General features: G+C 46.1%; 1 protein-coding gene across 10 annotated transcripts in view; it reads left to right on the top strand.

The window, feature by feature from the left end:
• Positions 1 to 8061: 8061 nt before the first annotated feature.
• Positions 8062 to 12138, top strand: part of LOC142590474 (trifunctional nucleotide phosphoesterase protein YfkN) — a 102982-nt gene continuing 98905 nt past the window's right edge. For 5 of the 10 annotated variants that reach the window (XM_075702642.1, XM_075702635.1, XM_075702626.1 and 2 more), the window contains exons 1-2: positions 10103 to 10199; positions 10805 to 11035. In XM_075702642.1, coding sequence (XP_075558757.1) covers positions 10118 to 10199; positions 10805 to 11035 — 313 coding nt within the window. In that variant the 5' untranslated portion in view covers positions 10103 to 10117. The other 5 variants (XM_075702697.1, XM_075702669.1, XM_075702679.1 and 2 more) reach the window with 5 other exon arrangements.

The raw sequence follows: 12138 nt of genomic DNA, 5'->3' as shown, positions 1-12138 counted from the left end.
TCTCGCGCAGGAGGTGATCGGACCTGTTTGAAAATAGGTACGGGTACTGGGGTGGCAGCATAGATGACACTGCCGCCTCTGTCTCAAGCGCTCCGAAAGGTCCTTCAATAAGCACCTTTGCTACTGGCAGACACACGCTATGAGCTTCCACGGCTTGCTTGATCCATGCGCACTCGCCCGTGAACATATGGGGTTCTACGTAAGATGGGTGAACTACATCCATCGTAGCTGCGGAATCGCGAAGCACTCGGCACTCTTTCCCGTTCACGAGGAGGTCTCGCATGTAAGGCTCGAGAAGCTTCATGTTCTCGTCAGTGCTGCCTAATGAAAAAAACACAACTTTTGGTGTTGTTTCCGGACACTGCGCCGAAAAGTGACCCGGCTTCTGGCACGTATAACACAAGCGCGCTCGCCTCATCTCGAACCGCTTTCTGCGTTTGGCTGCCGCCGTCTCTTTACGTTTGGTCGGACTGCTTTCGCTCGCATCCGCACTACGCGTGTCCCCCTTTACTCTCATGGGTGTGAACTTCGGCCTCTCAAACTTCAAGCCAAATTCACCCTTTTGACCGTCCTTAGCTCCGCGAGCTCGACGCGTCACAAACTCCTCGGCTAGCTCAGCGGCTCTAGCCACCGTACAAACGTCTGGCCTATCCAAGACCCAGTATCGCACGTTCTCCGGTAACCGACTATAAAACTGCTCTAGCCCGAAGCACTGCAGAACTTTATCGTGGTCACCAAACGCTTTCTCTTCTTTGAGCCACTCCTGCATGTTCGACATAAGCCTATACGCAAACTCTGTATATGACTCACTTTTGCCTTTCTCATTTTCCCGAAACTTCCGACGGAACGCCTCCGCAGACAGCCGGTACTTTTTTAGCAGACTCGATTTTACTTTGTCGAAATCCTCTGCCTCCTCTCTATCCAAGCGAGCGACTACGTCGGCCGCCTTGCCGGGTAACAAAGTGAGCAAGCGCTGTGGCCACGTTTCCCGAGAGAACCCCTGCTTCTCGCACGTTCGCTCAAAGTTAACCAGGAACAAACCAATGTCCTCTCCAAGCTTAAACGGCCGCATCAGGTCAGTCATTTTGAACAATACGCGTTCTCCTGCACCGTGTGCCTGACTTCCATTACGAGCGCGTTCCATTTCTACCTCAAGACGCTTCATTTCCAAAGCGTGTTGACGGTCACGCTCTTGTTGCTCTCGCTCTTTCTGTTCTTTACGTTCACGCTCTTCTTTTTCTTTTGCAGTCTCCCTCTCTTCAATAGTCTCAAGGCATTCCGACAGCTCGTCATCCTCAGCCTCTAACTCAAGAATAGCCTTTAGCAGTTCTGGTTTTCTGAGTTTGTCCGAGACATCCAGACCCAACTCTCTTGCAAGCTCCAACAATTTCGGTTTGCGCAACGACTTCAAATCCATGGCTGCTCTGAATGCTGCTTTCTCTACTGCTTACTATTGTCTTGCCGCAAACTAACCCGGCAGCAACGACAACCACAATTACCAGCTCTGTTTCTGACACTAACAAAAGCCTGGCAAAGCTCAGAAGAAGAAAGTCCCGCACTCACCAAACCTCGCAGGCAGGAATTCCGCGCAGTCGTTCCGCTGCAGGCAACCAGTCGTCACACAGGGCTCGTTGCCCTGCTCCCGGATCGTCGTTGAGCTGCTCAGCATACTGTCAACTGCATCTCTTTGCTGCTGGCCTCCGTTGTCGCGATCTCGCCGCTGGCAGACCGTTGTTTGAAGTCGTAGGCGATCTCACCGCTGCCAACCAGATGTTTGGATCTGACTGCTGGTGAGATCGGTTGGGAACTCGGCGCTGACGCCCGTGGTTGTACCTGGGTCGCAAGCCCCAAGGGTAGCGTTGGCCTGGCGGCCTGGGGTACAATTCGAAGCATCCGAAGGTCCCGGCAAAGCATGAGTCGACTGGTAACAACGAAACAACTTGTTTATTTTAACATCGCAAAGAGTTGGCGGTCAGGTTTGACCGAAGTAGAGAGACGGGAGAGCACTTCACTCAACTGAAGAAATCGGAGCCCTCCTTTTGGCGTCCGGGGGCAGCTGTTTTTATACTCTCGCAGTTGAGGGCAAGAAGGAACCCCTCAAAAGACGAGCACGTGAATGTACAATGGGCTAATGGTGACGCACACTGTCGTGGCGCTGCGCACGATCTCGTAGCACCCTGTCGTGGCGCTGCGCACGATCTCGTAGCACCCCGTCGTGGCGCTGCGCACGATCTCGTAGCACCCTGTCGTGGCGCTGCCGGTCGGACACAATGACTGTAACGAGAAGATGGTCCCTGCTTTGGCATCGCCTGTTTCGGGCACAATGACTGGAACGAGATCCCTGCTTTGGCATCGCCTGTTTCGGGCCCAATAACTGGAATGAGATCCCTGCTTTGGCATCGCCTGTTTCGGGCACAATGACTGGAATGCGAGGAGGATCCCTAGGCGGTCGCATCGCCGCAGACGCGCCTGGAAACACCTGGCGATGAGTGTTGCGGCGACGACGATCGGGCCAAAATGTCTGCCGCCCCGCCGCAGTCGCGCCGGCAAAACCACGTGTCGCAGGCGAAACGCAACACCCCGTTCCCCCGGCAAACCGCCCGCGCTTGCCGGAACACTGGACGCACTAAAATTCTATATTATTGAACCATGAACGCACTCAGGCGGCGGCGGCTTCTTATGGCAATGCCGCGTGGGCCGCAGCTTGAAAGTGATCTGCGATGCCCATAAAACAGTGCCAAAAGCTCATAGCCTCGCGCGCGCGCTGTGTTCTTTCCGCTTACATTGTCTTGAAGAGACGCGCGCCCACTTCAAAGCGATCTGCGAAAGTTGCGGAATGAGGCTTAACTGAGAGCACCGCCAACACTGTGTTTTCGCCGCTTCGTTGCCGTTGAAGCGGAAGGCAGCGCAAAGGCAAATTCGTTCGCTACTGCGGGCGCTATCTCGAAAGCGGTCGTCTTATTACGGGACGGACGAAGGGACGGTTTTCTCTTTGGGTAAGCATACAAATGCTTAAGCATTCAAATTAAAATTTACCTACACCGCCTAAACTCTGCGAATGCCGGCTGGCCCGAACACACCGCGGGCCCTGGCACAGCCAGAGACGCAAAACCAAATACATAGAAGGATCTAGGGCGCGTGCCATGGCGCTTCGGCGAAAAAGTACCTAGAAATGTGGTACGTGCGGGCGGCGCATGGCGGCGCAGCGATCGAGCGCTGGGCTTGGGAGCAAATAGAAACGCAAACAAAGCGTAAGGGCCAGACTAGCCCAGCGCTTGGTGAAGGGGGTGGACGACTTGCGCGAGCTATCCCCTCAGGTGCAGATCGTGGTGTGCACGGTGCCGGAGGTGCCTGTGCGTGACAGTCACGTACAAAGAGCCGTAATGGCTGCCAATGAGGCAATATGGAAAATGAGCCGAGAGAAAGGCTTCGAGGTTGTCGAAGTAAACAGGGAAGTGAGAAGTTGTGGTGGTTTTAAACGAGATGGGATCCACTTCAATTACAGGCTAGCACGAGAAGTGGGCTGGCGACTTGGAGGTCGCGCTGTTGCTTTTTTAGGGGGCCCGCGGGCGCTCAGGAGGTCAGAGTAGGTAGTAATGAAGGTCCCCTAGGGGAACATCAGAAGAGCATCGCCGTCGATAACAGAAAAAGGAGGAAAGCAAGAACAGGAGCTCGCCATGCAATAGGCTACATAAACATGCAGGGCGGCAGAAGAAAGGAAAAGTGGGCAGAGATTGAGGAGCAGTTACATAGAGAACAAATAGGGGTGTATGCGGTTACAGACAACGCACCTTAGAGACTCAGAAGAGCCGCCAGTTATTGAGAATTATGTCTGGGAAGGGTGCAACAGAACTAAGTCGGAAAGAAAGGGAGGGGGAGTCGGAATGCTCATCCATGAGGGAGCCAAATGGAAAAGAGTAAATTCACAATGTCAAGAGCATCTTTGGTTATCAGGTACAATGAGTGGGAAAGAAACTTGGCTGGGAGTTACGTATTTGTGGACCGGAAAAGATTGCACAGAGAAGAATAAAGAGTTAGTGGAATGCATAAGCGCTGATATTAAGGGTTTCGGGAATGGTGCTGAGATTGTCCTATTAGGTGACATGAATGCCCACATACAGGATTTAGATGGCTATACCGACAATAACGGGAAGTCAATGCTAGACCTTTGCGAGCAACATAACCTCGTGATCGTGAATACAGGGCCTAAGTGTGAAGGACAGATCACGTTGGAAGTGGGAAACCGGCAATCGACCATTAATTACTGTCTGATGACAGAAGGAATTCATGATAAGTTGAGAGAAATGGTCATCGATGAGGAAGGGTTTAGCAGCATAGTGAGTGACCATAAACGCATCATTTTGAAAATGGGATATGAAGTTGGGAAAGAGAGCAAGGAAAGCACAATGGCCAGACCAAATTTGAACACTGAACAAATAGCAAATATAGTCACTAGAGTTGAGGAAGAAATTGACAAGTGGCCAAGTAAGGAGTGGGAATATGGTGAGCTTCTAAGTGTAATAACGACAGAAATACGGAAAGAGAAACAACATGTTCGTTGGAAAGGAAAAAAGAAACCGAAAAGCTGGTGGAACAAGGAGATACGAGAAGCGATCGCCGAACGACAGAAAGCATCTCGAGAGCACAGGCAGGCAAAGAAGGTGCAGTTGCCACAGGATGAAGTAACCAGTAAATGGGAAATATACCGGGAGAAAAAGTCTATGGTTCAAATACTGGTGCAAGCAAAATTAAAAGGTGAAAGTAAAGGTTGGTTGTCAGAAATACGTGAGAAAAAGAAGGCCGCACCTAGAATATTTTGGAATCACATAAAATTATTAGGCAGGAAGTCGACAACAATACAACAACATATCCTAGACGAAGATGAAAACAGACTGGAAGGAGAAGCAGCAATAAATTACATCCAAAAAGTAACAGCCGAATCTTTCCAAGGCAAGGACGAGGTTGTATTTGAAGAGAAAGAGAGCATGAAAGAGACCCAAGTGGAAAAGGAGCCGGTGCTGAAAAATTTAGACTGGAAGAAAACGGAAGAGAAAATTCCTAAGCGCACAGCCACAGGGCTAGACGAGGTTCCTGTTAAGCTGATAAATGAACTGGGACCAAAAAGTGAGGAAGCTCTGGTGAAAGCAATGGAAAAAACTTTAAAAGATAGACGAATACCAGACAGTTGGCGACAAAGTAGAATGAATTTAATTTATATAGGTAAAGGGGAGAAAGACAGAATTCACTCGCATAGACCGTTGACCATTACATCGGTAATATACAGGCTAGCAATGCAGGCAATCAAATTAAACCTTCAAGCATGGGCAGAGAATAATGACATTTTGGGAGAGTTTCGATCAGAATGGCTTTAGAATAGGTAGGCGTTTGGATGATAACTTGTTTGTTCTTACTCAGTGTATTGAAATATCAAAATCAGAAAGCAGACCGTTGTATGTGGCCTTTTTGGACATTACAGGAGCCTACGACAACGTAGACCGCAACATTTTGTGGGATATTCTGGAAGGGGAAGGCTTAGGTAACGATTGTCTACAGCTTTTGAGAAAGATTTACCTAGAAAATACCGTTTGAATGGGAAGGGATGAGGAGCGCGGAGAAAGTTCATATCAACAAGGGACTGAGGCAGGGGTGCCCTTTATCCCCGCTGCTGTTTATGATGTACATAGTGAGGATGGAGAGGGCGCTAGAAGGAAGTAATATCGGGTTTAATCTCTCATACAAACAGGCAGGTACAGTAGTAGAGCAGCAGCTTCCAGGTTTATTTTATGCGGACGACATTGTGTTGCTCGCTAACAAGCAAAGGGATTTGCAACGTCTGGCAAATATCTGTGGACAGGAAGGCAACAATTTAGGTTTGAAATTTAGTGTTAGAAAATCAGGTATTATGGTATTCAATGAAAACAGTGAACAGACAGCGTTAATTCAGGGCCAGAAAATACCTCGCGTAAAAGAATATAAATACCTTGGTATATGAATAAACGAAGGCAATAGATATATGGAAACACATGAAAAAACAATAACTTTTAGAAGGGAAGAGAAATGCAGCCATAATGAAGCGCAGAGCGCTATGGGGATACAATACGTACGAGGTGCTCCGAGGTATGTGGAAAGGTGTAATGGTTCCAGGACTTACTTTTGGAAATGCGGTTGTTTGCTTCAAATCAGGGACGCAATCAGGACTCAATGGGAACCACAGGTCAGTAGCACGCCTCGCTTTGGGCGCTCACGGGAACACTACAAATGAAGCTGTGCAGGGTGATATATGGGCTGGAGTAGTTTTGAAGTGAGGGAAGCTCGCAGTAAAATTGAGTATGAAGAACGGCTGAGGAATATGGAAGAAAGTAAATGGGCTGGGAGAGTGTTCAGGTATCTGTACTGGCAAAACATTGATTGGCAGTGGAGGAAAAGAAGTAGGAAGCTTACCAGCAAGCCTTTAGGGTGGGCAACACAGCAACAAAGAAGGTCAAGCGGAAAGTCAGAGAGGCTGAATTAATCTCATGGGCGGCGGCAATGGAAAAGAAACCTGCCATGAGTAACTACTTAAGAGGAAAAAACGAAATCAGGAAAGAAACCATTTATGATAACTCAAAGGGAAGCTCATTACTTTTCGAAGCGAGATCGGGATGCCTTAGAACACGCACCTATAAAGCGAGATATAAGAAGGAAGAAGAAGCATGTGCTAGCTGCTGTAAAGCTAGGGAAACGACGGAGCATATTTTATTAGAATGTGAAGACGTCTAACCAGCGGTCGATTTAGGCACCACTGGCCTTAATTGAAGCCCATTGGGTTCAGCGGGAGCAGTGGTAAAGCAAACAGGTCCGCAATAGACATTAGTAAGAGGCGATTGGAGGATTGGTGGAAGAAAAGTAGGGAAACGACAAAAGACGCAGACGTACAAAAGCACAGTTCGCAATAAGGGATCAGAAAATTGGGACGTGGTAGTTCATAGGGTCTTTTTTTTTTCATTGGTTAACCTAGGTAGGATATAAGCAGCATACACTCTAAGAACAGTTTACACCCTTTGGCTTGCCCCTTCTGCCACACAAAGATAATCGTCATCTGCCTTGATGCGTTTCCTTTCTTTATCGCTGCAAGCCCGGAACTTTCCAGTGACGAACGGCACGCGCGTTATCAGAAGCGGCACTCCAAAGCGTGTAAATTGTTCTATGCTGATAACGTGCGTGCCCACCGCCCCGTTCCAAAGGGGACGCTCATAACATCCATCCACCCATCCATTCGCAGCGCCCCCTGGGAAAATGCAGAAGCCCCACACTAGGGTTATAGCAGGGTGTCGAGATAACTTTAGCCAGTTTAAAAATATGCAAATGCCACGTAGCTGGACAGAACAAAGGTAATCTTGTTTACCGTCGCTTGGAGATACTCAAACTATTTCTTTTTGATTCCGCCTAATTAGATAATTAGTATAATCAACTTATCAAATATTACAATTAGATGAAACGTGTCAATGAGGAAATTGTAGAGCGACATGAAAAACTTCCGATACAGCTTTTTCTTGCTCAACACGTGCTACATAAAAACGTTTTTGCAGGCGCCACACGCCGGGATGACGTCATACACTCTAAGAACAGTTTACACCCTTTGGCTTGCCCCTTCTGCCACACAAAGATAATCGTCATCTGCCTTGATGCGTTTCCTTTCTTTATCGCTGCGAGCCCAGAACTTTCCAGTAACGAATGGCACGCGTGTTATCAGCATAGAACAGTTTACACCCTTTGGAGTTCCCCTTCTGATAACGCGCGTGCCGTTCGTCACTGGAAAGTTCCGGGCTTGCAGCGATAAAGAAAGGAAACGCATCAAGGCAGATGATGATTATCTTTGTGTGGCAGAAGGGGCAAGCCAAAGGGTGTAAACTGTTCTTAGAGTGTATACTCTAATCGTGCTCTAAAAACCATTCAGCCGAAAAAAAGAACCAATAGAGAAAAAGCAAGTGCTTGTGTTCCAGTTTCTTTTTAAGTATTTTTGCTTCCTATTATTTGTTTATCATTATTTTATTGCATAAATGTGTATTTTTTAAAAATAGCTGCTGCAGCTAAGCCAAGTCAGGATGCAAGTTATAAAGCCCCGCCAAAGAAAGAAAACGAAACAAAAACAATTCTTGGCAGCCTAGGAGCAGCTTGGTGAGTTCGAACCCGTGTTGGTCAAACTATTCTCCTTTAAGCTGCGCTTAACGAATAAGCACAAAAGTTTGGTACCCTCAGGTATGCCTTGAATTTCATTTTGGCGATAAAACAACAATCTCTGGTTCATTCTGCTAGTGTTAATTGTCACTTATGACAACCGTCACCACCTCTCGAGAGCTGCACAATCTAATTCCTGTGCTACTCCATTGCCGCTATTTGTGTTATTAATTTCGCATTTAGTTGAAAGCATCAAGTTTTCATTTTTTTATTGTAATATTGCTCTTTTTGGCCTAGCCTATTTGCGTAACCAAGGCTCTGGCAAGGTCATACCTATGCCGTAACGGTTGGCAGTTGTTCAAACCTCAAGGTCTCTGTCCGCTCAAAGAAACATTGGTTTGCGGCGCACAGGTTCTGCGCCGTAGTTCGTTTGGTGAGATGTTGGTGCAGCATTTCCAGTAGCCCTTGCATTAGTAGATTCATCTGTTCTTTTTCTTACGTACTTTTTTTTTTTGTTTCTGAACGGAACGTTTCGGGAACGCACCAACTGAATTGGGTCTACCGTGTTGACAGTGCGCGCTCTGTGCAGTCTTGAAGTCTGTTTCTATTTTTCTGCTGAGGTCAGTTTAAAAAATGAATGGGAAGTTATGGGCATTGCGAAATGACCGCAAAATGTATGGGCCTTATTGTCGATATGTCCTTACCGAAAGTGACATGTTGTACTTCTCAATACAACTGATGCCCTCGACGCCCGTAGATACATACATATATGTGTCCAGTTCAGTAACCTTGCAAAAGCGCATTACGAACAGGGCATATGCAAAAAACAATTGCGACAAAACCTGCACTGTTATGCCTGTTTCTTTTCCTACGTGGCACGTAAAACCCCAAAAGTGTAATTTTTTTTTCCTACGTCACGTGCGCAACGCACTCAAGTTCACACCCGGTTAAGTCCAGGTATAAGTTTCCTGAACGCTATGGTCCAGGCTAGTAATTTGCTAATACAGCTTACAAATGTGCTTTCACCAAGTTTCGTGTTGTACAACCAAGTATTGCAAAGATTTCTTGACATAACAATTGTACTGTGTGCTATTGTGTGGCCTTGAGATTGTGTATATTCTTAGCCAGACACTGCAGCTTCATAGGAACAGCACCTCTCAGGCTTCACCAAGTGGGCATGTAACACGAGCCTGCCCTGGCCACCAGTGCCAGAGAGAAACTCTCCAGAGAATCCAAGGAGACATAAGATCGCCTTTAGCAACACTCTAAACTGTAAAAGTGCACAAAGACAAGAACGAAGAGAGAAGACAGGACGAGGCACTTATGCACAACTGAAAAATTTTATTGAAAGGAAAAAAAATATGTGCGCACAAAAACGGAGTAAGAAGGCTGTGCATGTGTGTCAAGGATCAAAGGCTAAATAATTTAAAGGCAACCTTAAATATTAAGGAAAGCCTAACTATCAAGAAGCTTGAATTCTTTATCATGTAGCAAGACCGATGGGATGGCTGACGGGGTTATATCCTCTTTTCTTTATGTGGTAGACCTCTGCCATTTCATGGGTTAACTTGAAAATAATCCGAGTATCTTTTCAAGAGTATCTTTCAAGAGAAACCATTTCATGGTTTCTCTTGAAGATAATCTGAGTATCTTCAAAAACGGGATAACAACCACAATCCCTACAGTGGGCGGCTAGATGTGTTGCTCCGGGTGAATTGTATGCCGCCAGGTGTTCTCTTAGTCGCACGTTGACGCAGCGCCCAGACTGGCCTACGTAAACCTTACCGCACTTAAATGGGATCATGCATACTATGCCCATCGCACAACTTATAAATTTTTTGGTGTGCTTAATACTGCATTGGGATAGCTTCCTGTGAATACGCAATGTTTTTTTCAGCAAAAAACAAACTTCAGACAATTTGTTTGCATATTTGCAGGAAGCCATCGCAGTGACAGTGACATGCACCACACACGCATGCAGAAAGAAAACTGTGAAGATGGTGGCACAATAAAGTGCAGTTTACAGATCAGTTACAAGATAGGTAATCTTGCTTTTAGCTGGTAAATTTAGTAGTTGCAGAAAAAAAATGAATAGAGCTAGGATATTTGGTTAGATTGAAGAAAGCAATAGGTTTGAACTGAAATTGCAGGCAGTGCCTGCAGCATCATTTGTAGAGCTGTCAGTATCATAATGTTAGTTTATGGGCTTGCACTTTACGTAAAATTGCTGTAAAATTTAGACACAATCCTTTTATACTCCTTTCTGTTTTTAGTTACATAGAAAGGGATGAACTGCATGCTTATCCAGTTACTGTAAACAGCACATTTCATATGTGCTACCTTGCATCTGTTTAAGAAATTTGCTCTCATATGCTGCTGTGCTCGGTGTAGAATACAGATTTTTGGAGCAGGCTAAGGTATCAATTACCCACAATATTGATAGCAAGTGTGCTAAAACCTTCATGTTTCATACCAGGTTCCCTTTAAAAGTGGCATACATGCATCACAGGTTTCTGCAGTGTATTATGCTTGGACAGCTCCAAACTTTAGCATACTCACAAAAAAAGCAATTATATTAAAAGGTACATAATGAAACCAGTTAATGTTTGTTTAAATGTGAATTTATATTTATGCTTCATTTGACCAGGTGGTGGTGATGTTTGGCTGGTGCTAGCTGCTCAAGCAGCTGGAAACAGGCATACAATGCCAGAGGAAGGTGAAGTGGTCACTGTGCTGCACTTCAACGACTGCTACAATGTGGAGGAGCAGCATGGTGAACCTGTCGGTGGGGCCACCCGCTTTTGTACTGCCCTCAAAAGCTTTGCCAACCTGAACCCATTGATACTGTTCAGTGGTGATGTGCTGGCTCCGTCCATCAGTGAGTAAACCAACTTTGGAAAACCTACATGACCATGCCAGAAGAATTAAGGAAAATGGGAGCCTCATTGAAGTGAAGTAAACTGCCAAAAAGGTCTGCAGCCACATAAGCCAAGATGTGATAAAAACAAGATATTTAAAAAACATGTGACATAATGCTAAACCAGACCATTCAGGAAACTTTTTTTGTGCTTGTGATGCTGCTTTGGAACATATAGTATTGCATTACAAAATGTACTGTGTGATATTGTATGGCATTGAGATTGTGTATATACTTAGCCAGACACTGCAGCTTCATGGAAACAGCACCTCTCAGGCTTCACCGGGTGGGCATGTAACACGAGCCTGCCCTGGCCACCAGTGCCAGAGAGAAATTCTCCTGAGAATCCAGGGAGACATACGATCACCCCTAGCAATCTCTAAAGAACACATGCTTGCATTTTATGTCAATCTCAGTTTATTAAACAGTTTTCTCACCATAACATTGTGACATTGTGAATTGTGGACCCTATACAACTGAAGGATATGGAAAGGCACATATTGTGGAGCATGTTTAAAAACTTTCTACTAATAAAATTAAGTATACTGTTTCTTTAACCCTTTGAGGGTCAATGACGTAAACATACGGTGCCACGAACAAGTCCCAAAATGGTCGATGCCGTGTATTTACAGCGCTGTCTGTACGTTTAAAAAGCATGCCAATTTCCTAACTTGTTCTTTTCTGTCATGCGCTGCCACTATGTGGGAATACAGGGAATTTTTTTCGCGGGCCTCCCTCTCTTTTTTTTCGTTGCATGGTTTGTTTTAGAGCTAGTTTGCTCCCACGCCCCTATATACTACCGCTGGCGCATTAGTGTGCGCGCGGGCGGTGTCAGTTTCTTGCGCTTGCAAAACTGATGGCTAACTCGTTACTAATCGCTCAAAGGGCGACCGCCTCTTTCTCACTCGTTTAGTGCTCACAGGGGTGCGCATAGGAAGGATGCCGCCGTGCATGCTTTTCCATTGCTTTTTTTTTTCTTTGACACTCGCAAAAACTAATTGCCTCTGGTTGGTGATAAGATTAAGATTAGCAGAAGTTTGTCACACGTTGTGCTTTTTTGACGG

Source organism: Dermacentor variabilis, chromosome 1 (genome assembly GCF_050947875.1).
Source record: "Dermacentor variabilis isolate Ectoservices chromosome 1, ASM5094787v1, whole genome shotgun sequence".
In the NCBI taxonomy this organism is placed as follows: domain Eukaryota; kingdom Metazoa; phylum Arthropoda; class Arachnida; order Ixodida; family Ixodidae; genus Dermacentor; species Dermacentor variabilis.
Note: the sequence above shows the minus strand (reverse complement) of the source record. Positions and strands in the feature narration are given on the sequence as shown.